Genomic DNA, 25338 nt, shown 5'->3' on the forward strand with positions numbered 1-25338 from the left:
TAAAATAATCCGAGGTCTATCCATTATTTCGGAATTTGTTAGCGTACCATTAATTATTCGAGCACTTAAACTAAAGTTCGGGAATTTTAATTTATCATCGTGGAATTAATTAACGGACCATCAATTATTAGGAGAGCCTGAAATTTAATTCGTGGCCCAACTCCATAATTAAATTTCTATAAAGACAGCCCATTTCTCCCATTAATTTCTTGACCCCAAAAGTTAATTAAGAGGCCCAATAAAATCAGGCCCCAAAATTAAACTCCTTACTCCCACCGATTCCATCTTTCTCATTTCTCAAACTTTTCCCAAATTGAGGTGGAAAAAAAAAGAACTAGGCCCTTCCTTCTTCTTCCTCTCGGCTACACCGCCGTTGTGGCGGCACCAAATCGTCGGCACTCCGTTGCCGTATGGCCAAAAACCATCACGAATCCTCAATCTCTCCCATTAGCTCCATCTCTCGGCGACCTCACAGCAACGTCGCCAGCCCCGCTTTGGATCGACGTCGAGCCGGTGTCGCTGCAATCACGCGGTCAACTCCGCCGCCGCCGCCTCCATGCCCAGCCGCTGCTGGCGTTAACCTGCTGTCGACTTCTCTCTCTCCGCACTACACAGTGGCGCATCACCGCTGAGATACCGAGACTCCACCGCCGATGGTAGCCAGTTCCAGTGAGTAGCACGATGTCGGCTTTGCCCTCTGATGACCGAAGTCGGTAGCTGTTAAAATTCTAATATCTTGTCCCACATCGGCTTAGTGATGATCCTATCTCTTCTATATAAGTGTGGATAACCCTCCCCCTTATGAGGCCTTTTAAGGAGTGAGTGGCCCATTTCTAATATGGTATCAGAGCGGGCTCAAGTCGTTGATGGAGTTTATTTTCTTTATCTCTTCTCTTGCCTACCCACGTGATGGAAGTCCGATGTGTCATTCCGGCCGACACGTGAGGGGGCGTGTTAAAATTCTAATATCTTGTCCCACATCGGCTTGGTGATGATCCTATCTCTTCTATATAAGTGTGGATAATCCTCTCCCTTATAAGGGGTGAGTGGTCCATTTCTAACAGCTGCCGTTGCGCCGCCACTACTCGTCGGGGCCGCTGCCGTACCATGGGGTTTCCGCGGCTGCCTTCGCAGCCTCGCCGTCGCCGGTGGTCTCCGAGGCAGCTCCTCGGCCCTAAAGCTAAGTTTCCCCCTTTCATTTCTCCTCTAACTTGTTTTTAGGTAAACACGTTGAAGCTTAGAGTTTGGAAAACTTATGTGGTTGATGTTGGATTTGTTATTTTGCTAAGTGTGGGTGGAAAGGGGAAACAAAAAAATAGTTGAAGTGTGAACTTGTCGGTAGGAAGGCAACATTTACAGCCATGACTTGTATGCTACTGTTATGTGCTCTAAAGTTTGAGAGGAGTTAGGTTTTGTTTCTCTGTTTTAACTCAACACTGAAAAAAAAACAAAAGCATCCTTGAGATTTGCATTCTATTGTCCTTCCACTATTTTCATTATACTATGCCTGAGGTTTTAGTTACTACATGATGACATTTTAACTTGGAAGAGGATGAAGGTGTATTACCTCTTGAAGTAGTTATTGCCTTGAATTCTGCTCCTAGAACACCAAGCTCTCTAACTCTCTCTAAATTTGTTGAATTTTTGGGGTATGGGAAGGGATCCGAAGGTGGTATGGAGGAGTTTTTGTAGGAGGACTTTGGTGTACTTTGATGAATTAAATGGCTGATATTGTAGTTTTGTCTCCACCTGAAGCATATCTCTTTAGTTGATTCACTTGTAGGACTAAGTTTTGGTGTTACTTGTAGTACTATGCACTTTGCCATTTATTTCTTCTTGTTCCTACATGACTACCTAGTACAACACCTTACAAGTCATTTTAATTGATCTTGTTTGTTTGTGGCTGGTACATAAGCATGGATTTGCAGGATTGACTTACCCCTTTGGGTAAGTCTTTGGTCTTCCAACTAAAGAGAGGTTGTCTCCTTCCTCATGGCAAGTTCCTTTTAATTTCTTTTGTTCTTTAGTAACTAAAGTTTGTCTCTACTTTGCAGGTTGGGAGAGGACTTGGGCTGCCAAGCTGCTGTCCGAGACGGGCACGCTGCCTCGGGCCCAACGGGCTGATCAGATAGGGCCGACTTATCGGGCTTCAAAAGGGCGTGATGCGGTTCACATAGATTAGGCCCATTGTTTAAAGTCTTGTGATTGTAGTCATGTTTTTTTCTCAAACTCATAAATTCATGCACTTAATTTTGTAAATTAGCACGTAGTTCGAGATGTAAGCGAACACACTAAGTTCGAAAATGAAATCTTTATATTCTTCTCAACTTTTGTTCGTAGTTCTTAACTAAGCAAAAATCATTACTTAAGCAAGTCAATGACCATAAAGCAATAAACATTCATTGAATTAAAAGGTAATTATACCCAACATGCGTTCCTTAGTTCAATAAAAGTTCTAGAATTATGATAATTAAAAGAGCGTGTATTACATAGGGAAACATATGGAAACACACGTACTATTTGGACTCACGCACATGTAGTATTGGCTCAATAAATGTATCAGTCTTGAGATGGCTGAATGTATATACTTGAGACGGTGAATTGATTCTAAAGTTACCTTCTTGAGACTTCAACTTCGATCGAATAGTTATACCATTGATAGTCCTGTATAATTCAAAATGATGATTAGGCATTTATTGAATGTTAAACCGATTGAGGCAATGCGGAATCAAATCGCAATTCGGAAGAAATTAGTTAGGATCTTGATTTTATGTATAAAACACTATGTATTTGAAGATACGTAAAAAAAATAAGATATGTATTGGGTGTGTTAAGGTCCTTCGCAGCTTTTCAGTCCAAGCTTCTTTTTAATCATAGCCCTTGGATCCTTGAATTGGATGGTTGTAATGATCTGCATTATTAAACTATAATGGTGCATTATTAGTCGGTGTGCATTATTCAACTAAAAATTTGCATTATTAAATGACACGTGGCATCAATCTTACCGTTGGATGACAAAATCGTGGGGCTGAGATTAAAAAGAACAATAGAACAAAAGATACAAAAAGGAAATGAATACATCCCTATATATATATATCCTGGCTCAGCCCAATTCACCGGTGGTCCTAGGCTTGGTTGGGTCTGAATTTATAAAAAGAAGTTCAGCCCACTTCCCCGGTGGGCATGACTCAGAAGCAATCTATGTAAGGGAAAGCATGTGCTCGATCCAAAGCTCTATATACATGGAATATGGAGCCCTCATGTCCTATATTGACATGATGATGATATACTTGAACTTAGATACAATAAAACAACACGAGTAAAATGGAAAAAAAATTCAAAAGCATGATAGTTAGAATTTTAGTATGTTGGGCATACATAACCAATGTGACTATAATTTTATTATATGATTAAAATCTTAAAGTATTGTCCCAACGTGATAGAACCAACTAATATAAGTAAAAAAAACATGTACATTGGCAGGTTTAATTCCTGAGCCCACATCGGTTGCACGTGACCGTTTGGAGGAGCCGCTAGAGGAGGATGTTGGATAGGGATACCGATCTTGACCGTTTGGAGGAGCCGCTAGAGGAGGATGTTACGCCTCCCAGATACCTCGGGTGGAACCGCGTTTCCTGCCAAACGTTGAGGTACTTGAACGACTTACCGTTCATGGATTGGTATGTGCTCAGCGCCGCAGTGATGATGTCGACCTCGCTCCGGCCGCTCTCGGCATTCCGCGACTCCTGGAGGAAATAGCCATTGAACTTGCCAATTTCGTCGTTGGCTCGGCCGATGCAGTTGCGCACCATACTCTCGTTGCGCTCGATCGTTCCCGGCGGCCGGTTAGCATTGTACCGGCGAGATACGCGCCACCAAAAGTGATCGCCTGATTGGTTCGTGCCAACCGTCGCATCTTCAGAGATTTCGAAGTACGCCTTGAACAATTTATCCATCTCCGCCGGCGTGTACGGTGTGCGGACATCGCTGCCGCGAGTAGGAGCTTGCGGAGGTTAGGAGGGGGCGGTCGGCCTAGGCTCCGGTGTCCACCTGTATCGTCCTTCGGAGGCACCTTGGTCGTCGATTGGGTATGGACGGTAGCCACCCGGAATGGCCGAATCTTGGGTTTGAGGAGGGGCCGAATATTCCATTTCCGTACTAGGAAACGGTTGTGAACCGAACCATTCGGGGTTCCAACCGTGGGAGCCCGTAGGGTTATCGCCTTGGCCGGACATAGTGATGTTGTAGGGTATGAGAGAATGAAAATGAAAATGGATATGAGAGATTGAAGATGAGAATGGAGATGAGAGAATGATGATGTGAATTGTGTAGTTTGATGTGAATTTTTGGGAGTGAAATTGGGGGCATTTATAGATGAAAGTGTGTATTTTTGGGGTTAAAAAAATTAAAAAAAAATAAAAAGTGGGAAAAAACGGTTATAAACGGATATAATTTTTTTGGGAAGTGAAAAAAAAAATTTTATCGGTTTTTTAATTAAAAACCGATTTTTTTTAAAAAAAAATTATTTAAACCCAACGGCTATGCCGTTGAAGAATGAGGGCGCGCCACGTCAGCTGCTCGCTGCATCGAGCAGCGCCGTGCCAGCGGCGCGAGAGCAGCGGCGGAGGGTGGCGTCCGTGCCAGCGGCGCGGACGGCGGTGGCGAGCAGCGCCACCGTTGCGGATGCTCTTAAGTGTCAAACCTTATTAAATTACCTGATATCATGGGACCGTAGTAAAAAATTGAAATTTTGTGATCTAATATTTCGTTTTCAAATCTTATGAGAATTACATCATCCTTTATAATGAAAATAAATAAGTGGAATATATATTAGGTACAATGAAATTGGTAATAATATCAGTCATAGTAGTGATACTATGATGGTTTAAAAATTTACCTAAGAGTACAATGAGATCTTTTACGGTGAGGTTTTTACTGGCACAACCTCTGAATCACGTGACACGTTACCGTCACGTCTTACAGTTAGCACTTCCCACATCGACATATCCAACTGTGGTCGCAACATCAATTCATTTAAAAATTTTTGACTTCGTCACTTATTTAGTAAGCACTACTAACTTACTTGAAATGAAACCGAATCTCGGGCCGCTAGGGCGATAATATCAGCGCACGATACTTTCCCAGGGCAAGTATGCTCGAGCTGAGTCTTGATTTCGTCGATGACTTCAAATCCCACCAACGACCTATTTGGGACCGCATCTTTCTCTGCTGTGTTATTTGTATTTGAACCTATCAAAATCAAGCCATCACAACCCTATATATGCATAAAAAAACTTATAAATCAATCATAAAACTGATTAACTTGATCTCTTCAAATTCTCACCCTAACAAAACAGTCATGGAAATGCATCCGCAGTAACTTAGCAGGCAATGCAGCATTGCTTGCTGCATTTTTCCAAGTTATGTTTCGCACGATTTGCTCGGCATGTGGACAACTCGTACGATAAAAGTTCTTCCTTAACTCCCCACAATTACATAATTCAAATGTTAGAAAGCAAAACAAGAATACGGTGTATGAAAATTTAAAATTTCCCATTATTTGTAGTAATTTTGTATGTGGGTGTCTAACGAATTAGGCACTATATATGTACAAATTTTGTAGGCAAGATTGTTGTATAACCAATCCTCAAGTTACAAGAAATGTTATTACTACAAATGAAGCTTAAAAACCTACCCATTTCCTTATGAAGAAAAGAGTAGCGATAAAAGGATTATGCATTGCGGAAACATACCCAAAAACCGTTTTACCTCCGTACCTATTAACCACCCCAAAAAATTAATGAATGTTTTATCTGGGGGAAAATGCCCCTATAAAGGGCTTCTTTAAGGAAATTAAAGTTAGGACTCGATTTCACTGTTTCTTCTAGGCATCGATCCATTTAGTTTGTACACAATCTTGTGAAATTTAGCACTCTTATGTTAAATACTCCTAATTGGGATATTTTTCACAATATAGGAGTAGTACTTCACACGAGTCTCTTCAAATAAAGTTTTCAAGTATGTACAATATGTTTAATATTTTGGAGGAATTAAATAAAATGTTAGCTGTACGTAGCTTTAATCCATTCCTAGCTACTACCTCAACTATTTTTGAGTTGGTCTAGTGGTTAATGTCTGACACCAAATATCCCGGATTTGAGTATACCGTGACATGTACTTTAAATTTCAAATCGCCGTACACATGATTGAATGACTAACTTAGTTGCTATCACCTAATAAACCATGTTGCTTGTGCTTCTGATTACCAAATAGCTCATACGATGAAAGAATTGAATTAGTCAAATAAAGAAGAAAATTACATTTAAACGGTTTGTCTAATTTTCCGTTGTTTACACCTTTTAGTATTATTGTGATTTGGATTTTAAAAAATATGTATGTTTGATAAGTTAGATCTTTGAATGGCATTCATACCTGCGTCCCTTGATTCCTGGATCAAGTTGATTTAGTAGAAATTAAGTTGAACGTTGGTGATTTGTTTTTCAGTACCAATATAATTTATAATTTGCACCAAACCTAGAATTTCAATACTGAATAAAAAAATCCCAACTTGATATTATTAGAAAACCGGTGAAAGAATCCAGTTTGAAAGAGTCGATTACACCACATTATTCTAAGCTTTACGTTTTAAAAGATTTTAACATTTGAGTGGGGAAATGATATGATGGAGTACTAATCTTTATGTAAGTATCATTTTTCTTTGATCTCTGTAACTTAAAATAATGAAAAAAATAATAAATCCAAGTTCGCTTTTTATGATAATAATTTATAATGTATTTGAATCAAACTATATGTATAAAATAAAATAACACTAAACGTATTATATGAAAATGGTGTTCATATAAGCATATCATTTTCTGTAAGTATTACTACTTAATTTGACATAATTTGTCATGTTATTATGACAACTTATATCGTGATTAGAATCTTATAAAATTCTTATTTTGTCTTTCTACTCTTTCTTATAGACAAATCGACAATGATATTTTCATTGTTTTTGTCAAAAGGAAACTAATTCCATTCGTAAAAACTGTCTCACTTCTCTTTTCACAGAAATCGATAATATTGAGTATTTCAAAAAAAAAATGATCTAAATTCTGAAGTGAAATATTGGTAATTCCATGATCCATCACGGACAACGTACGTAACACTATATTAGCCGCATAATGGGCCAAAGATTATTAATATTTGGGCCAATCAATTTACTAACGAGGGCCTCTAGGCCCAAAAACTACTTGCAGACTTCATCCAATGTTTTTTCCTCTTTCAGTCATGCTACTTTTCTATTTTTCTTTTACTTCCATTCTTTTAGGAATAATAGCCAATTAAATTATGAAATTTAAATAAATTCTAATCAATCTCATAAAATTTAGAAATAAAATATAAAAGTACGAAGTTTCAATTTCTGTCAATGATCTCATTCGTATACAAAACAACGTCTTTTGGTGATGCTAGTAATGACGTTAATTAGATCAATTAAGTATTTTTTTTTCACCTCTAATTAAAAACATCGTTTTGAGCATCATCAAAGATATAATTTGTATATGAATGAGGCAATTGAGAAAAATTAATACTTCATGATTTAATAATAGTATTATGTTTTCAAACATCATAAAATTTATCAAAATTTAACCAAATTTTATTATTTAAATAGTAATTAGAGCATCCACAACAAGGTCCCCATTCGAGCGGCCTCAAACAAGGCAAAATTGGGGCCTACTGACTACTGTGGGCCAGGCCCCAAGCCCCATTTGGGGGTTAATCGGGTTGTGCGGCCATTCCATGGCTCTGTTATGAAGTTCCGGGCACCTGAGTTGATTTTTCCTTTATTTTGTGATCGGTTAAATTTTATATTTTTTAAAATTCTTTTGCGTATTTTACAAAGTCGGATCCCGCATTAGACAAATCGAAAATGCAATGTTGATTAGGAATTATAGCAAGATGATTTACAATGAATTACTAATCAAGCTCCTCTACAAAAAAAATTAGGAATTTAGATTATGTGATTTTATTTTGTAATTTATGAACTACGTATATAACTTACGAAGTTTACTTATGTAATCTGTGACTAAATATTTTAGTATTTTGAATTTAGGACCGGATGATGTGGCAAGCAAAAAATGATTTTGCCTAGTGATAAATGTACATAATTACTTACATAATCTATTTTTTTTTAACATTTATATTGAAAATAGTTTTATAAATATTAATTTATTTAAAAGAAAATTCATACTAATCATTTTGTAACACTTTGAAAAAAATATATGAAATTTTAACTTAATATTTATATACTATTTAAGCAAAAATAATATTTTATTACTAAAAATTGTATAATTAATTCGAATCAAGCTCGAAATCATGTTGCGATTCGACATAAATTTTCTATATCATTTCTTTCTTATTGCTACATAGTATACTACAATAAATAATAAAATTAGTTTTAATTAAATTCACTTAAATTTAAAAAATTAAAGATATTATGTATATGTACAATTTATGTATATTTATCTTTTTGGGATTGAAAAATGGCCACTGTCATGGAATATATGGATACTCTCATTCTTTTATATTATCGGTTGAATTTATAAGAGTTAAAATCCAAAACCACAATGCAAATTTCCGGGGGGGAAAAAAGAAGAAAATATGCATGTTCAATGAGATGTGTCCAAAATATAAATAATACAGTATGACATAAACAATAAAAATGATAGACAACAAATATATTTGAGATATTGACGCAACCAAATTTTCATTTCTTGCATGTGAAAGTGGGACGCAATTGGCGGTGGCCCCTTGATTATGTATGTATGTAGTTTCTCAAATTTTTTGGAATTGTTTGGGATTGCGAAATCAGTGATGCATATGAAAAATGCACTACTTATAATGACTATTCCCACACTAATTCGTAGACATCTTAATTAATGGATCAGTTGATTCAAGAATTTAAAAATGGCTGGGAATTGAAACATAAAAATGAATATAATAATATTTCACATCGGTGTACATAAAGAGTTTATTCCACTATATAAGTCTCATGGGTCTCTCCTCTTACCACTAATTGGTTTTAAGATGAAACTCATGGATTTCTATCATGGTATCAGAGCGGGTCGCCGACTATGGGTCATATTTAATTGATCCAGCAGTATATCTGGGCTGAAACCGAAAAAAATGACTGACCCAGCAGTATAACTGAGCTGAAAATTTGGGCCAGTGGTCTAACCGATCGAAAAAAATTGGGCCGATTGTCCAATCAATCATAAAAAAGTCCAACCCCTCCAAGATTTACCTTGAAAGGTTTGAGGGAGGGTGTTGGTAATTGAAATATAAAAATGAATATAATAATACATTGAAGGGTTTTGAAGGGTTTGAGGGAAGGTGTTAGCAATTGAATATAAAAATGAATATAATAATACCTTGAAGGGTTTGAGGGAAGGTGTTGTCAATTGAAACATAAAAATAAATATAATAATATCTCACAGAGGTGTACACAAATAGCTTAATCCACTATATAAGTCTCATGAGCCTCTCCTCCTACCACCAATTGGTTTTAAGATGAAATTCATGGATTTCTATCAAAAATTAACATGTTAAAATATATTTCATCCGATCTCATTAAAAAAAAGAGACATTTTTTCTATTTTAGTTCAAAATAGTTGTCCTCTATTTTTAATAATATTTTTCCTTTCTAGTAAAAATAAAATCCGTCTCATTTATCGCTAGTAGTAATTCATTCACTTTTTTTTAACTGTCTCTTTTTCTATTTTACTAATTAATAGTACTCCATAATCCTAGCATCCATTTATTTTTATGGGACATATATTATTTAAATAATTGGTAAAATTAGTTTTCTTGATAAGGGTAGATTGAGTAATAAACATTTAATATAAGGGTGATAATATACGAAGCAATTAGAGACACCCTACTGACCTCATCACTCCTTGTAATCATTCATTCATCCATCTCTTAGAAAACACTTGATCCCACGAAATTTCCAGGAAAAAAAAAAGTTGATTCTTGGGAGAAGAATTTGATCTTTCTCGGTGTAAGTCTGCATTTTTGTGGTTCAGTATGGAAAATTCAGGAGCAGGTAGTGAGGTGAACAACCAATTTGCTGATCATCTTTTAACTCAGAGCCTTCCAAGATTAGAATCACAGGTTGTTCATCTAATTAATGCGCTGTTGAGTTTTTTTTCTGGTGATGGAGTTTGTAGCCTTGTCTTGCTTGAGAAAACAAGTGTAGCTGAAACAATAAATAATTTGTAAAGAGAATACTTTATCTGTGTGTGTGTGAGTGGTTTTACTCCCTAAAGCTAGATTAGAAACAAGAAAAAACAGAACTTGCTGTATGGTGCTGAATTGGCTTCTTATCATGTTTTAGTAGTCAAAATAGTACTTACTTATAATATGCATATTCATCTCAAGAGGCAACAAGAACAGAAACAGTAGTTACTTTTTTTAGATGTTTAAGTAATTTAGGAAATCTTCTGCTCATGTATTTCTCTTATTTGAGTGATTTGGTAATTGTTGTACTCTTGGTTTCAAATCCAATACTTGCCTCTCATTTTATGTTTTTCTCTAACTTGTAAAATGTAATTGTGCTAATTATTTAGTACCAAGAACTTTGTCATTGCTTTTTTCCCATCTTCGGGTTATATATTCACTTCGTTGCACAGACAAAATGTTGGTATAGTATAATTGAATTAATGTGGAAGATGTGCTAGATATCCACTTTGTGAATAATTTGCATATTCCCAATTTTTCTCAACTCTCCAATTACAGTATTTTGATGTATATTTGATGACTTACTGTATTCTAAGTTTGTATGGCTTGTGTAGTTAATATGATTGAGTCTTCCTCGATTTTGTTGCTTGCTGAAGTTCCCTTCAGCCCCTTTATTTTTTAGAGGGAAAGGGTGACTGGCTGCTGTTTTTTCAGTCACATTCTATGTTCCCCAAACTCTGTAGTTGTATGATAGTATTAGCTTATGATACGAACATTTTTTTTGACAATGCGATTACCTCTGCACATAGGCTGAATCAGTTAGTAGAAACTCTACAAATACAGCTGCTAATCTAGATCCAAGTACACAGCGTTCAGATCACCTAACTCTTCAAATACCTCCAAGACCGGGTATTTTCTCCAAAAGTCGCAGTATCAAGGGTTTCCTTCACTCGCTCAGCTTTAAGAAGAAGAAAGCTCCTTTGGAGGGTGAAAGAAGCCCTCTTCTCAGTTCAGATTCTAAGGCACCTCTCCCCGAGAGCCCCGCCTTTTCAAATATCTTGCCTTGGCAAAAGTGTGCTTCCCTTCCAGTAACACCTGCCTCGTACTTGTCGCCAAAGACACTCAGTGAAAGACACAGATCACATGTACTTTTGCCTCTCAACTCTGTTTACTTATTCAATTTTGTTAAAACCTGTTGTTGTGTGATAGAAATTTTGGTGGAGCCATGTGTGTCTAAGGCCTAGATTTGCCTTTTATTTATGTTTCTCTCTACTATCTATGCTGCATTAAAACTAATGAATAGTATTTGTTATCCTACCTTATTGTTAGGCGACTGTCGCCACAGACTACTACAATACAACGAATTTGCATTTGCATTTATTTCTAAATGTCATACTCTGTAACTTATCACAGGAAGCTGCCGCTAGAGTTGCTGTGTCGAGGTCACTCTCTGTGCCAGGGAGGAGGAGTTACTTCATTGTGAGATCTTTATCATCAAACTCCGGTGAAAATCAAGCTTCACGTAGTAATAGCGGTATGTTATTCATTCATCTTTTTTTATGTTCTCCAATATATATTGACGAGGTGTATGCAATACTAATGTAATAAGCCTGGTAATTTATCATGCTGCATGAGTTTTTTTTACCTCTGAGTATTGCTTGTTGCAAGATAGATCAACTAAGCCCTGCTCCTGTCCACGAGGAGCAAGAGATTCCCGAAGAAGAAGTGGTGTGCAGGATCTGTTTGGACACCTGTGAAGAAAGAGATACATTCAAGCTGGAGTGCCTTTGTAAAGGAGCACTCAGACTTTTACATCGAGAATGTGCAATGCAATGGTTTAGCATCAAAGGTAACAGATACTGTGATGTCTGCCGTAACGAGGTTGTGAATCTACCCGTCACTTTGCTTCGAGTAGCTCCACCTGCTCAAAGAGAGACTGGAGAAATGCCCATAAATCAGTCAATAAGGTGATCTCTTTATGTTAGTTAAACTAAACAGTGAACTTCACTGGATATTGATGTTTCATTCTACAGATTTCTTGAATTTGTTATTGATCAACTTCTGAAACTGTATTTACTCAGTGCCTGGCAAGATTTTGTGGTGCTCGTGTTGATTACTACGATATGCTACTTCTTCTTCTTCGAGCAGCTACTGGTGAGATATTAGACAATAAGATGCTAGTTTAAATTTTTGCATTTTCCGATTGCTTAGGGGGGGGGATGCATGAGCATGTGAACCTTTAACACGCAATCCTATGATTGTCGATCTAATTTTATAACTCACAATAAACGTCTCCCATAGTCATGTAATTTTAGTAATGAGGGATGTTTTTCTATCTGCAGACCGAGGATATGAAAAGCCAAGCACTTATGATTTCAGCTCCATTCGCTTTCACCTTGGGTCTTACGTCGTCGATTTTTGCTGTGGTTCTTGGTTTGTGCTCGATAAAGCTCAAACTGTTTTTTTTTGTGTGGGAGAATATGGATCCAAACATAGTTTATTTCTTATGCAGCACTAAAAGAGCATGCATGGACTTATGCGGGGCTTGAATTTGCTCTTGTGGCCTTGATTCTCCACATTTTCTACAATTTGGTGAGAATCACTCAAATTTTGCTTTTTTTCTACTTCTAAGTTTCTAACTTCTTGGGTATTTATTTTTCAAGCAATAGTTTCGTTATGAATCACGGAACTTAGGATTTGTAACAGAATGGTGGTTTATGAAACTGAGTCATTTGCATAGGCTTATATAAAATGGCTAATTGGTTTATAATTCACGAAGTTGCCCAGAATTTGGTTATGCACCGATTTGTTATATTTTGTTCTTGAATTCACAGACTTTTATATTGTTTGAAAATTTCTCATGATTTCACTTTCCGGCGAGATTGAAGCTGACTTGGCAGCTAGAAAGCATGGGCACATTTCCCACATTTAATTTGTCTGGAAAGTGAAATCAAGAAAAAAATTGCAAACAATGTAAAGTTTGTGTATCTGAGAAGAAGATCCAAAAGTTGTGTGCAAAAACCAAAATCAAGGCAAAGTTCGTGTATTATAAACCAATTAATCCTGTATATGAAGTATTTTATCCCCCCGGAAAAATTAGTACATGATGGCATGTTCTTGATCTGGCAGCTTCACTTGTCAGCAATTTACGCCATCTTGATCGCGTCGTTCTTAGGGCTTGGGACGGCTATGCTCCTCCACACTATATACATACAGATTTGCTGGTGGTGGTCTCGAGAAGCACAGACCTCCGAGCTAGTGTGACACCAGCCGAGAGAGATGAAATCAGAGAAACACGCCGTGTATTTCCTTGTACCCTGCATGATGTATCAGGAACGTCGCCCTGCAGTAAAACGAAGAGGCTAAATGAGGGTTACTGCAGAAGCTCAATTGCATACTGAAACTTCGAGATTTTCCGCTCTATCAAGTGGCCTACAGGGTAGTGAAAATTTGTACTGAAATTAGTTTTACATGTAGTAGCAAGTGGTATTGTCATTTTTTGTGTTGCTGTATAAACAAAAGGGAGTTGATATTATCTGTTATTATTTGAGTTACATATAACTCTTTTCCCTTTATATGTATATAGTGATGTAGGAAATTAGAATATAATGTGTGTAAAATGGAAGGCAATCACAGTCGAGCAATGAAATTAGTTTTCTTGAAGGGATAAATCAATAGCTGACATAACTTACTTTTCGAGTCTGCTGATTTTCTGAAAGGATAAAGAAAGCTGAATTTCAAGAGTCTTTTTTGTGGCAAGAAATGCTATGTAATCCCATCCCAGATAGAAGGAAAAGATATGGGGAATCTCATTTCATATCCAAGAACAGATAGCATCATATGCACATCTTCCTTGCGCAAGCAAGAGTTGCTCCCAGCAACGAAAGCCGCAACCTCATTCCTCACTTCGACCCAGCTGCAGCCGGGCATTTTCTTAATGCTGCGGTCAGCCATTGCCTTCCTCAAAGTCTCTGCTCGTCTCCACTGCCCGCTAGCTGAATACATATTAGACAGCACCACATAGCTCATCTCATCACCGGGCTTCACCAGCTGCAGCTGTTCTGCTATCTCCGCACCCATCTTAACACAACCCTGAGACGAGTATGACCCAAAAAGAGCCTCCAATGAGCCAACACTCACATTCTTCGACTCTGCATATTCATCTGCTATTTCTTTTGCTCTCTCCAACTGTCCGGCTCTTCCTAACATATCCACCACACAAGCCACATGCTCGATTTCAGGAGAAACGCCATAGTGCGAAGTCATTGACTCGAAAAAGAAGAGGCCCTGATTAATCAAACCCAAGTGGTTGCAAGTCATCAATAAACCTATGAAGGTGATATTGTCTGGCTTCATCCCAGAAGCCACCATTTCTTCAAGAACGCCTAGAGCTTCGCTAGAGTGCCCGTGCAATCCAAATGCAAACAACATCGTGTTCCAGGAGATCAAATCCTTTTCAGAAATATCAGCAAAAGCTCTGTACGAGCTGCAAATGTCCCCACATTTGCCGTACATGTTCACAAGGCCATTGCCAACGTATGCGTGAGCATGAAAACCATATCGAATTACACAGCCATGGACCATTCTACCATGGCCTAGCGTTGCCAAGTTCGAGCAAGCATGTAAAGTAGCTCCTACTGCAATATCATCTGGCCTGATCCGATTCCTCATCATATCAATAAAATAGGTTAAAGCACACTCTCCACGCCCGTTTCTCATGTATCCAGTGATCATTGATGTCCATGAGATAAGATTCTTTTCAGGCATACGCTGAAACACAAGATGAGCTTCTTGAAGATCACCTATCTTCATATAAGCATCGATAATTGCATTCCACGAAACATCACTACACATCCCCACAGCCCGGACTACTTCAAGAACCTCATGTTTTTCACCGAAGTTGGTATAGAAACTAAGAGCCGAATTGTTAACCTCCACTGCAGAACTCCATCCACTTTTTATGATAAATCCGTGCAGCATATGACCATAACACGGCTCACTTGTTACAGCGCAAGCATTTAAAACTGCGCTCAAAGTCCACTGATCAGGCCTGAAAGAGTCCTCTAACATCATCTTGAAGAAACACAAACACCATTGTAGTTCACCCCACTTTGCATAACCAGCAATGATAGTATTCCACGCTATAACCACTTTTACCGGCATATCATGAAAAACACTGTGTGATTCTTCAAGAAGACCGGCATTCGAATAAGCAAAGAGCAACGAGCACCACGAGACCTCATTCCTACGCCCCATCTCTGAAAACACTGCATTAGCCTCTCGAGCTCTTAGGCATTTCCCGTACATATCGATAAGTGCATTATTCACAGGCATGAACAGATTGCACCCTGAAACAACGACAAGAGCATGAATCATTTGGCCGGATTTGTTATCTTTCAACGCGGCACATGTGCTTAGCACTGCAGTGCCCGTGAAGTGATCGGGCTTCACATTGCTCGATCTCATGGAATTAAATAACGATCGAGCTTCTTGGTAGAGGCCCAGATGCAAATATCCGCTCACCATTGCGTTCCATGCAATGGTATCTCTGTCGGGCAATTCATCGAACAGTTTGCGAGCGCGCGATATGTTGCCTGATTTCGCCATGGCCGTAATCTTGGAAGTGACTTCAACCAAGTGTGAGCGCATTGAACCTGAATTTAGAGGTCAATCCATGAAAATATTTCGGGAACTGTTGGAATTCTTGAAGTTACAGGAGTGAAACCATGTAAATGCTCTTGGTTGATGAACTTAAAATCCATTACTGAACCTGAATATTTTTTCATTTAGGTTCTCATATTTACCGTAAGGTATTACTCGGACATGAATTAGGCTCTATTTGTAATAACTTCGCGTTGGGATGATAACTTTTTTTATTTTCGAATTGTTGATTTGTTTAAATTCACAATTACAAATTTGCAATCATTTGTTTAAATTCACAATTACAAATTTGCAATCATTTGTTTAAATTAACAATTCCAAATCTGATATAATTTACATCTTAAAATAGATTAATTGTGATTATAGAAAAAATCTTCAAATTGTTGATGTTTTTAAATTCACATTTCCAAATTTGCAATCATTTACTCCATCCATCCGTGAACAGGAGTTTCATTTCTTTCCGACACGGATTATAAGAAATGTTAAAAAAATGAGTGTAAGAAAATGAGTAGAATATGAATCTTAGTTTTATATATTAGTTTTAAATGATATGTAAATGAAATAAATTGATGGAATGTGAGGTCTTTTCTTTTTACTATTCATGGTAGTTATGAACCGGAACTACTATTCGCGGACGGACCAAAATAGAAAAACGCGAAAATTATTCGCATGATAGAGGGAGTACAACTTAAAATAGATTAATAGGTGAATATAGACTAAAATCTTACGAATTCACAATCTAATCTAACCAATGTTTAGGTGTACTAGTTGAATCGTCCAATATAAATCTAAAGTCATGGTCTTCTTGTGTGGGTGTGAATTGGCCCAACGAATAGTGGATAATGCCCAAGACCAAATATCTAAAGTTGAGTCTATGGTGCCTCGGACCAGCTATCAGTCATTCTGAGTTAAAAGACCCACAAAAATATTACTCTCGATACTTACACCATCTCCATCCCGATCAAAATATAGTAGTACTACTGAAGAAAGCAATTGATATGTGCTAATCCACAATATGCAGTGAACACAACTTTTTTATACGCCACTCTAATTTCTTGCTTAAATTTAAGTACAAAACACAAACGATGGAAATGTAGTCCAATTCAACAAGGAACTTTTATTAGGAAATTGGAAATGATATAGGGTAATTCTAACAAGTAAATGCAGGAAACGCAGTGCAAGCCATGATTAAGTAGAGTGCACAACCAAGTTTGCTCAGCCCTGAAGGCCAATAATACCTGCAACAAAACAAACAAAATTAGTGGATGAATGCCTTATGCTTCTTCATCAGAATCCATTTTTGTCATTGGCTTTTGCACTAAGCAGTTTTGAAGTTATCTGTTTATTGGGGTGGAACTGTCATTGGCTTTTGCACCAAGCAGTTTTGAAGTTATCTGTTTGTTGGGGTGGAACGAACTACACACACAATTCAAATGGTGACAATACCAAGGATCTACTCATTCTGCAACAGTTGGTTGAGCGAAAAATAACTGGCTCATTATTGAATACTTTGACTTTGACGTGTGGATGCATTTAACCTTGAAATAGGTGGTTTGATCTATCTATCTGTCACAAATGACTATTCTTGTTGATTAGTGCAGAAAGATGATTACACTTACCACAAGCAATTCTACCACCAGCATTGCCAGTGCTCTTGCTCAATTCATGTCCACCTGAGATAACATAGTGACAAAGTAAGGAGATAGGATATAGTTAGACAGAAATGGGATTATGGGGGCATAAAAATAACCAAAGGAAAATACTAGTGGACCCTGTGGTGCTATACTAGTGGCTCAACAGGAATACAGTTACAGCTTACAATGCTACATCAGTGGGTAGGGTAGAGTCATCAATTGGAGAGCAAAAATTACTCAAATTAACTTCATGCGATTGTGTTCAGATTTGTAGCAAGAATAACAAGTTAATGCTTACAATGATGTCCCACACAGAACTATGTTAACAAATGGTTTTTGTACTCCAGTAAGTCCCATCCAGGAGGATGAGAGGATTGGATAGCTTTAAGTGTACACTTCATGTTTCCTTTATTAAAGAACATGTCAACTTCTAGCAAATTACTAAGAACAGAAAGTAGCAGAAACGCATACCCTTTCCAAGATCATCAGGATCACCATGAACAACAACTGCTCTTCCAATGATGGAATGTGGTCCACTCAGAGGGATCTGACAGAAAAAATAACAGGAATCTTAATACACTTGAGCAACAATATAATCTTAGGTATTTATAAGATATTGTGGGGAAGAAAAACACCTGCTTGTCAACAATGGTGAAAGATGCAGTGCCTGAAACAAGATATCAGAAGGGTGTTGGAGTCAGAGTGGGTTCGAGATTACAAAATGTCAGATTCACAATAAATCATAGCATCAAAGAGCCCAAGCAAATCAAGAAAGAGAAAATGGCAAAATCAAAATAGATGTGGCTTTCAAGTTGTTTTATCAATAAAATATGTTATAATCCATAGTAACAATTAACAAGTGTCACTAAGTTTGGAGATCAGGAACTTATTACTCTTACCAATGTGAGACAGTCTAGTGAATAAGCACTAAAGTTAACATGGATACCTAAGAAAGATAGCATTAAAGACTTTTCAAGAAAAATCATGGGTTAATACCATCTTCTCCAGCTGTGATATTCCCAAGATCACCAGCATGGCGAACCTCATCCTCGGGAGCACCATGCTCTTTGCCATTAGGATTGAAGTGAGGACCTAAGATTTGGATACACGTGACCAATTTCAATCAAACAATTTTTGGCAAGTGATAAAAAAAATTATAAATTTATTTAATGTACAATAGAGCCATCACAAATAGTGCAAAAAATTACCAGTCGACATGCAACCATTGGTGGTGTCACCAAGGGCATGCACGTGAAAGCCATGAAGTCCGGGCTTAAGGCCAGAAAGGTTTCCGGTGACAGTAGTTGGGCCTGAACAGAAAAGAAAAAAGAAACTAAGCATCTATAACACAAACATGTAGTTACATCAACTGATTACATGACAATGATAAATACCATCTCCCTCCTGGGTGAAGCTGACCGTGCCGCTAACACCCTCGCTGCTGTTAAGAACTACGACAGCCTTCACCATGATTATCTACTTGTGTGATCTACAAAATTCAGAAGGAAACACCTCAATCCATCTTGTGCAAAAGAAAATATCATCACAATACCAAGCATCCAGTTAAATGGTCAATAGAGAGCATATCACAAAACATAGCGAAAAGTAGAGAAGATTCAGATCAGATTGGTTATCTGACATAGAAATGTCACCAAATGCCTCAGAAAAGATCAACCCCAGGCTATGAAAGACGATAAATCTATTGCTAACACTTATAGCACCTTTCAGGTGTTAAAACTAAGAAAATATCTCGCTACTCTTAAGAACTTCATTTCATACATTAAAATTTGTTTATTTGTTGCCAACTTCAATTAAACAGAAAGAATCAATTCCAGGCAATCCAGACTAAGCAAAATATAAACCAGACTCGAATACATAAATACTGAGCCATAAGATGAAAGATCCAGATTATTCCACCATCCATATACAATTGAAAACTCAGAGTGAATCACACAAATAGGAGGACGTGCTGAAAACTAAACCAACCTACATACAACAAACGACAAACAAAAGGAGTAAAAACGAACTAGCATAGTCAGACCCTGGCCAGATCAAAAATAGATTGAATGATAAGCAGAAAATAAACAACAGATCAAGTCAAACTCACGTTTTAATTAAAAAAATCCGAACAATGGATTGATAAACAGTAATGAAAATGGATGAAACACCTGACAGATTTCTTCTAGTTTGGTATTGAATAAATTTTACCTCAGAACACCCCTGATTGAAGTAATAGAGCTGAGAATCTGAGAGCGAGACTGAGAAATGGAAGATTCTAGTTAAAATTCAGAGAGCGGGTAGGTGAAGACCATAAAATTACGTATTTAATTCGATTTAAAATACCGTCATTTTAATTTGAAGTCAATAATGACCAATGTATGGTCATCAATTAATGTGCCGATTCTATTTGTAAATTGTAACCCCCATCTTACTTCACGCGCCATGCTTCTATCCATACCCACCAATGTTTTAAAAACCGGACCGGACTGGCCGGTTCGATCGGTTGGACCGGTTAAATCGTGAACCAGTAACGTCGTCGGTTCGTTTGCCGGTCCGGTTTTTAAAACATTGATACCCACTAATCTATCGTTCGGATTGCTTTTCCCGCACAACTCGGCCCATGACAAAAGTATCTAGGCCCGTCTCGGCCCGCCTCCACAGTGATGTTTCTGAGTGTTATCCCATGACAAGCCATTTGACCCTTACCCCTCCGACAATATTAGTCGGACCTATCTTTTTATCTTCCTCCCCCACTCACTTCCTCACATGGCGCCGCCGCTGAATTAGATATGAGAAGGGAGAAAACAACTTTTTGTTTCTGTGCGCAGAGAAGAGAGAGAAATTTAAACTTTTCACTAAAATCCACATCTTTCTCTCACTATATAGGCATACATATATTTCTCTCTATTTTTGTTTGTACAAAATGATTTTATAGGCATATTTTGGGCTAATGGATGTTTTTCTTTAGTGGGGTTGTGGAGCGCACAATTTTTTTTCTTTACAATAATTTAAATTTTAATTAATATTTAATTTTATTAAATACCACTGTAATAAATGTATATCATTAGTTAATAAAATAATTAAACTTGCTATTTTTATAATTTATAAACTAAATTAATATTAATCTCCTCAAGCAAACACATTACTAGAATAATCTTAGATATAATCTAGCAACCAAACAATATGATAAAGTCAATACTAATATAGTCCTAGACAAGGCCCATATTATTTTATCATATATTGTATCTCACTACTATTTAATCTATTAAACCGAACACCACCTTTGTTTACTATCTATATTTAGTTATTTACTACTCCTACTTGTTCATAATTCAAATTTATGGATCGTATTTAAATTTAAATTAAGGTCGATAATCCAAAATGTATTTCTTTGATTTTTAAAATTAGTATAAGCTATATTGTAATCTATCCATCCCATTGAAGTGACACGTCTCTTAAAATAGAAATATCATCATCTTTACTTTAATCCTTCTCCACTCAAGTCATAAAATAAAACTACACAAAATTTTGTGTCGAATAGAAAATGATCCACTTAAAATGGAGTAGAGGGAGTATTGTTCACATATGAGATACCTTTATCCGAAAATCCTATAAAAAGCGGATCACATTTCAGGTATAAGCGAACATTAGTGTCTCGCTCCAACTAAAATCACAACCACTTCAAATATTCCCTCCCCCAAAATTAGAAACTTTAGAATTTTAATGCGAAATTGATAATGTATGAAAGAGAAAGAGAATAATTTTAATAGACAGATTGAAATTGCAAAAGAGACCTATTTTTAGGTATAGAATGAGTATTTGATAATCGTTATCATCTATTTTTAGCATTTATTTTTGAAATGAAATTAATATAATCCAACCAAAACTATTTTACTACTAGGAGTAGTATTTAGAAAGATTAACATATTGTTTTTTTTCAAGATATCATGCTATGTACTGTATATATGATCGAATAGACGTACTTACTCTGATGTTGATGAATGATGTATAAATTTTGTTGTGATTAATAAATTGTAATTGATAAATAATAAACTGTTACTGAATTTAATTATAATTGATACTCCATTACATTCGAATAAGCATGAAAATTTTCATGAACAAAATACATTTTTATATTTAAAAGCATTGTTTAATAAGGAGTGGATATCAGCTGCGCGTGGGCTTGCGGGTTTTGACTAGCAAAACCTGCCACGAGGAAGCAATTGGTTACCGGCGAACACTCTCTTTGAATTTAATTTTGATTTGGATCTCACTACTCTTCACTCCCCATTTTACTTGCCACATTCTTTCGATAAAAAATTATTTCAAAATAGCCAACAGTATCCTCTCCAATATCGACTGACGCTATGGTCTACACTAAAATAAATTAATTCCCTATCTAGCCCCGGACTAATTCCAATATAAAAAAAATTGCCAAAAATACGTATATTTAGAGCATCCACTATGGGATCGCCGCGCCTATAGCCCCGGCGGGGACGGTCCCGGAGCGGTTTATAGTGAAGGAGATGTCCGCCCCCGGGGCGGACGAGGAAATGGGGGCGGTAGGCGGCGGACGACGAATAGGCGAAACGAGGGCGAGGACGCACCGGGCATCCTTTATCTGCTCCTATAGACGCGCCAGCCATAGTAGCCGGCGATCGGCGCGCCGGCGGTCCTCAGTCGAATTTTTAATTTTTTTTTAATTACCTCTATAAATACCACTCTCCACCATCTATTTTTTGACCATTTTCACACATTCCCTCCATTCACTATCTAATTATACTGGATTGAAACTAAAAACATTTTAAAATAAAATTGATTGGGGCTATTTGAAGTATCCACCATAGTGGCGAAAACAAAATTTTGGGACTATGGATAAAAAAACTGGGGCTATGGACAAAAACGGGGGTGGGGCTATTGGGGTGTCCGTCTTATAGTGGACACCCTTAGTATATCCAGTAATTGGTGGCTCTATGAAATTTTCTCTCCCTTGGCAAAATAATAAATTAAATGTACCTCTCCTTTACATGTTTGGTACTCTTTTTCATTTTTTTATTTTTTTCTGTTTTTCCTCTCTTCAAGCAAGCTCCACGTCTTACTCTTATTACATTGAAAATGTTAATATGTCCAAAATTCTTCAATAAGGTCTTCTTGGGACAGAGCATGAATTTGTTCTTCGCGCATAGAAGCACGGCGAATTGCAAACTCTTGAAATTTATAGGCGAACAACACGTTCCACGTCTTTACGAGCTGCCTCCTACTTTTGAGCGAGCAATGGCCTCTTCGGAATTGTCATACATGTTATACATAGATTTTATAGGTTTCTTATGTAGAATTATTATATCAAGAAGAGTGAATTGCACCAAATATCCCTAACTTTTTGACTTCTTGCACCAGTGACCCCTAACAAAAAAAAATAGCGTCGAAAGACCCTAACGTTAAATATAATCATGAATGAAGCTTTTTTAGCCATTTTTTGGACGAAAATGCCCAAATAGCTTGAAGGGCATTTTTGGCAATCCCTAAATTCGCTGACATATGAATTCTGTTACATTTCTGTTAGCAGCTTCTTATCTGATTTCCTAATAAGTTCTGGTACTTCATACGTGATTAAAGTTTTGTCAGTATTTGTACAAAAAAAAATTCTTATATACCTCTGTTTCTAGTTAGTGGTAACAGTATACTGCTAGTTATATCATGTAGGAAATTCATTGAGAAACAAAAGTATGGAAAAGTGAAGTTATTTTTGCAATAAAATCCGAATCAATAATACACAAAATAAAAAATATTTCACATTTAATTAAATGATACAATAATTATTTTGAAACTGATATTTAAAATATTACTCCCTCCATCCCCGATTAGGAGTCGTTGTTTGACTCGGCACAGATTTTAAGGAAGTGTTTGAATGGTTGGTGTAGTAAATGGAGGTAGTGGAATGTGGGACCTCTTTGACTTTTGGTGTAATAAATTTAATTGAATCAATTCAATGTTCAATTTAAATTTAATGTTCAATTTAAATTCAATGTTCACTGCCTCAAACAATTCAATTAAATTTAATTGTGTAGTCATTAACTAAAGTCAATGTTAACTGCCCCAAAATTGAATGGAAAAAAAGGTGCAAGTTGCGCTGTAATTGCAAAAATTAAAGCAAGGATGGAAATAGAGAGGGCACGTTGCACTGTAATTCAACTTCCTCCCAAAAATAGAGAGGGAAAGCCAATTTCATTTAGTGGAGGGAATTTTTACAAGCAAGGAGGGAAAATGTACAAGGAATTTCAAAGTGTTCACCAACTCCTATAAATTCACCCATTTCTACTCTTCAGTTACTTCCACCAACCAAAACAAAAAAATGAAAAGCTATTGGTTTTGTATTATACCCTCAGAAAATTTTCATCACTGGGTAATGGAGAATGTGGTGGTCCGGGTGTTGGACCCTGATCAGGAGCAGCAGGGGCAGGGTGGATGGCAGCGGCCTACATTAGCATTGACTAGCCAACAAAAAACCTCATTGAGCAGTTTCTTCTACAGCGAAGTACGGCTGGAGTGCTGCCAAGAGGTTCTTCTGCAGAGGCAGCCAAAAGATTCAACATCCACAAAAGGACAGCAGAGAGAATTTGGCACATCAGTAAGCAGCAGATGGACAGAGGGGAACCTGTCATGATGCAAGGCAAAGCAACAGGATATCAACACAAAGATAAACTTATGTTAGATGAAGACAAGTTTAGAAACCTGTCCATGCTTGAGAGATCAACCATAAGGAAGGTTGCTTCTAAGATGGAAGTAAGCAATACAACAATTGGTAGATTTCTTAAGAGTAATCAGTTGAAACCTCGCACAAGTGCTATCAAGCCTACACTTACTGAAACCAACAAAATTGCAAGGATGAAATGGTGTCTTTCTCATATTCAGCCAACACTAGCTGAAGGTAAACTTCTTTACCATTCAATGCACAACATTGTTCATATTGACGAGAAATGGTTCTACATGACAAAGACATCAGATAGATACTACCTTTTGCCGGATGAAGATGTGCCATACAGGTCCTGTAAGTCCAAGAGATTCATCACTAAAGTGATGTTCATGGCTGTTGTCAGTAGGCCACTTTGTGGGCCTGATGGAGAAATCATATTCGATGGTAAAATAGGCTTATTCCCATTCACAGAACAAATACCAGCCCAAAGAAGTTCAAAGAACAGGCCAAAATGGACACTTGAGACAAAGCCTATTCAATCAATTACCAAGGAAGTCATGACAGCTTGTCTCCTAAGCCAGGTATGCCTATTTTTCTGTTAATAAAGCTATCAGACATTAATCATGTCATCACTTAGTCACATACACATATCATTGCTAGATTATACCAACAATCAAGGCCAAATGGCCAGCCAATGCAAGCAAGAAGATTTTCATACAGCAAGATAATGTCAAACCTCACCTTAGAGCTGCTGATCAACAGTTTAAGTCACTTGCTAATACTGATGGGTTTGAATTCCATCTAATTAGCCAACCACCCAACTCCCCCGACACAAATGTGTTAGACCTTGGGTATTTCAGGGCAATACAGTCACTTCAAGATGACAAGATGACCACAAGTGTAGATGACTTGCTTAGGAATGTGTTTACCTCATTTGAAGAACTCTCACCACAGACTCTGAATAGAGTATTCATCACATTGCAAAGCTGTTTGACAGCAATATTACAAGTGCAAGGGAAGAATGACTACAAGATCCCTCATTTAAACAAGGACAGATTACACAGAACAGAGGGCTGCCTTTACAACTTTAGGTTGAAGAGGGTTTGGTGA

At 37.2% G+C, this 25338-nt stretch overlaps 4 protein-coding genes across 7 annotated transcripts; 2 read left to right on the top strand and 2 right to left on the bottom strand.

Moving 5' to 3' along the window:
- The first annotated feature begins 9942 nt into the window (after nt 1–9942).
- Nucleotides 9943–13800, top strand: LOC121799609. 2 transcript variants are annotated; one of them, XM_042199017.1, is made up of 8 exons: nt 9943–10173; nt 11049–11384; nt 11653–11773; nt 11912–12206; nt 12321–12393; nt 12582–12672; nt 12752–12831; nt 13369–13800. In XM_042199017.1, exons 1-8 carry the CDS (start codon nt 10087–10089, stop codon nt 13501–13503), a joined length of 1218 nt encoding a protein of 405 aa, XP_042054951.1. In that variant the 5' UTR covers nt 9943–10086; the 3' UTR covers nt 13504–13800. The 2 variants fall into 2 exon arrangements, with proteins under 2 accessions (XP_042054951.1, XP_042054952.1); XM_042199018.1 differs by lacking the exon at nt 11049–11384.
- On the bottom strand, nt 13441–16052 carry LOC121799608 (pentatricopeptide repeat-containing protein At2g36980, mitochondrial). Its single transcript, XM_042199015.1, has 2 exons — nt 13932–16052; nt 13441–13582 (listed from the first exon to the last, which is right to left on the bottom strand). Exon 1 carries the CDS (start codon nt 15886–15888, stop codon nt 14005–14007), a length of 1884 nt encoding a protein of 627 aa, XP_042054949.1. The 5' UTR covers nt 15889–16052; the 3' UTR covers nt 13441–13582; nt 13932–14004.
- An 864-nt stretch (nt 16053–16916) lies between these two features.
- LOC121799610 (superoxide dismutase [Cu-Zn]-like) lies at nt 16917–19900 on the bottom strand. Of its 3 annotated transcripts, none has more exons than XM_042199019.1 (8): nt 19743–19900; nt 18929–19023; nt 18743–18844; nt 18531–18626; nt 18170–18201; nt 18006–18081; nt 17520–17573; nt 16917–17138 (listed from the first exon to the last, which is right to left on the bottom strand). In XM_042199019.1, the coding sequence occupies exons 2-8, from the start codon at nt 19002–19004 to the stop codon at nt 17116–17118; spliced, it is 459 nt and encodes a 152-aa protein (XP_042054953.1). In that variant the 5' UTR covers nt 19005–19023; nt 19743–19900; the 3' UTR covers nt 16917–17115. The 3 variants fall into 3 exon arrangements, with proteins under 3 accessions (XP_042054953.1, XP_042054954.1, XP_042054955.1); XM_042199020.1 differs by having other exon boundaries at nt 19703–19848; XM_042199021.1 differs by having other exon boundaries at nt 19642–19842.
- A 4294-nt stretch (nt 19901–24194) lies between these two features.
- On the top strand, nt 24195–25338 carry LOC121801039. Its single transcript, XM_042200510.1, has 2 exons — nt 24195–24809; nt 24889–25338. The coding sequence occupies exons 1-2, from the start codon at nt 24195–24197 to the stop codon at nt 25336–25338; spliced, it is 1065 nt and encodes a 354-aa protein (XP_042056444.1).

This window comes from Salvia splendens, chromosome 4 (assembly GCF_004379255.2).
Source record: "Salvia splendens isolate huo1 chromosome 4, SspV2, whole genome shotgun sequence".
NCBI classification, from domain to species: domain Eukaryota; kingdom Viridiplantae; phylum Streptophyta; class Magnoliopsida; order Lamiales; family Lamiaceae; genus Salvia; species Salvia splendens.

Excerpts from the sequence above, each read along its gene's own strand:
- LOC121799609 (XM_042199017.1), top strand. The coding sequence starts at position 10,087 with ATGGAAAATTCAGGAGCAGGTAGTGAGGTGAACAACCAATTTGCTGAT. Across the intron at positions 11,774-11,911 it reads AGCTTCACGTAGTAATAGCG|ATCAACTAAGCCCTGCTCCT; the intron begins GTATGTTATTCA and ends GTTGCAAGATAG. Across the intron at positions 12,394-12,581 it reads TCTTCTTCGAGCAGCTACTG|ACCGAGGATATGAAAAGCCA; the intron begins GTGAGATATTAG and ends TTCTATCTGCAG.
- LOC121801039 (XM_042200510.1), top strand. The coding sequence starts at position 24,195 with ATGATGCAAGGCAAAGCAACAGGATATCAACACAAAGATAAACTTATG. Across the intron at positions 24,810-24,888 it reads CAGCTTGTCTCCTAAGCCAG|ATTATACCAACAATCAAGGC; the intron begins GTATGCCTATTT and ends TATCATTGCTAG.
- LOC121799608 (XM_042199015.1), bottom strand. The coding sequence starts at position 15,888 with ATGCGCTCACACTTGGTTGAAGTCACTTCCAAGATTACGGCCATGGCG.
- LOC121799610 (XM_042199019.1), bottom strand. The coding sequence starts at position 19,004 with ATGGTGAAGGCTGTCGTAGTTCTTAACAGCAGCGAGGGTGTTAGCGGC. Across the intron at positions 17,574-18,005 it reads TCCTGATGATCTTGGAAAGG|GTGGACATGAATTGAGCAAG; the intron begins GTATGCGTTTCT and ends ATGTTATCTCAG. Across the intron at positions 17,139-17,519 it reads TGGTGGTAGAATTGCTTGTG|GTATTATTGGCCTTCAGGGC; the intron begins GTAAGTGTAATC and ends GTTTTGTTGCAG.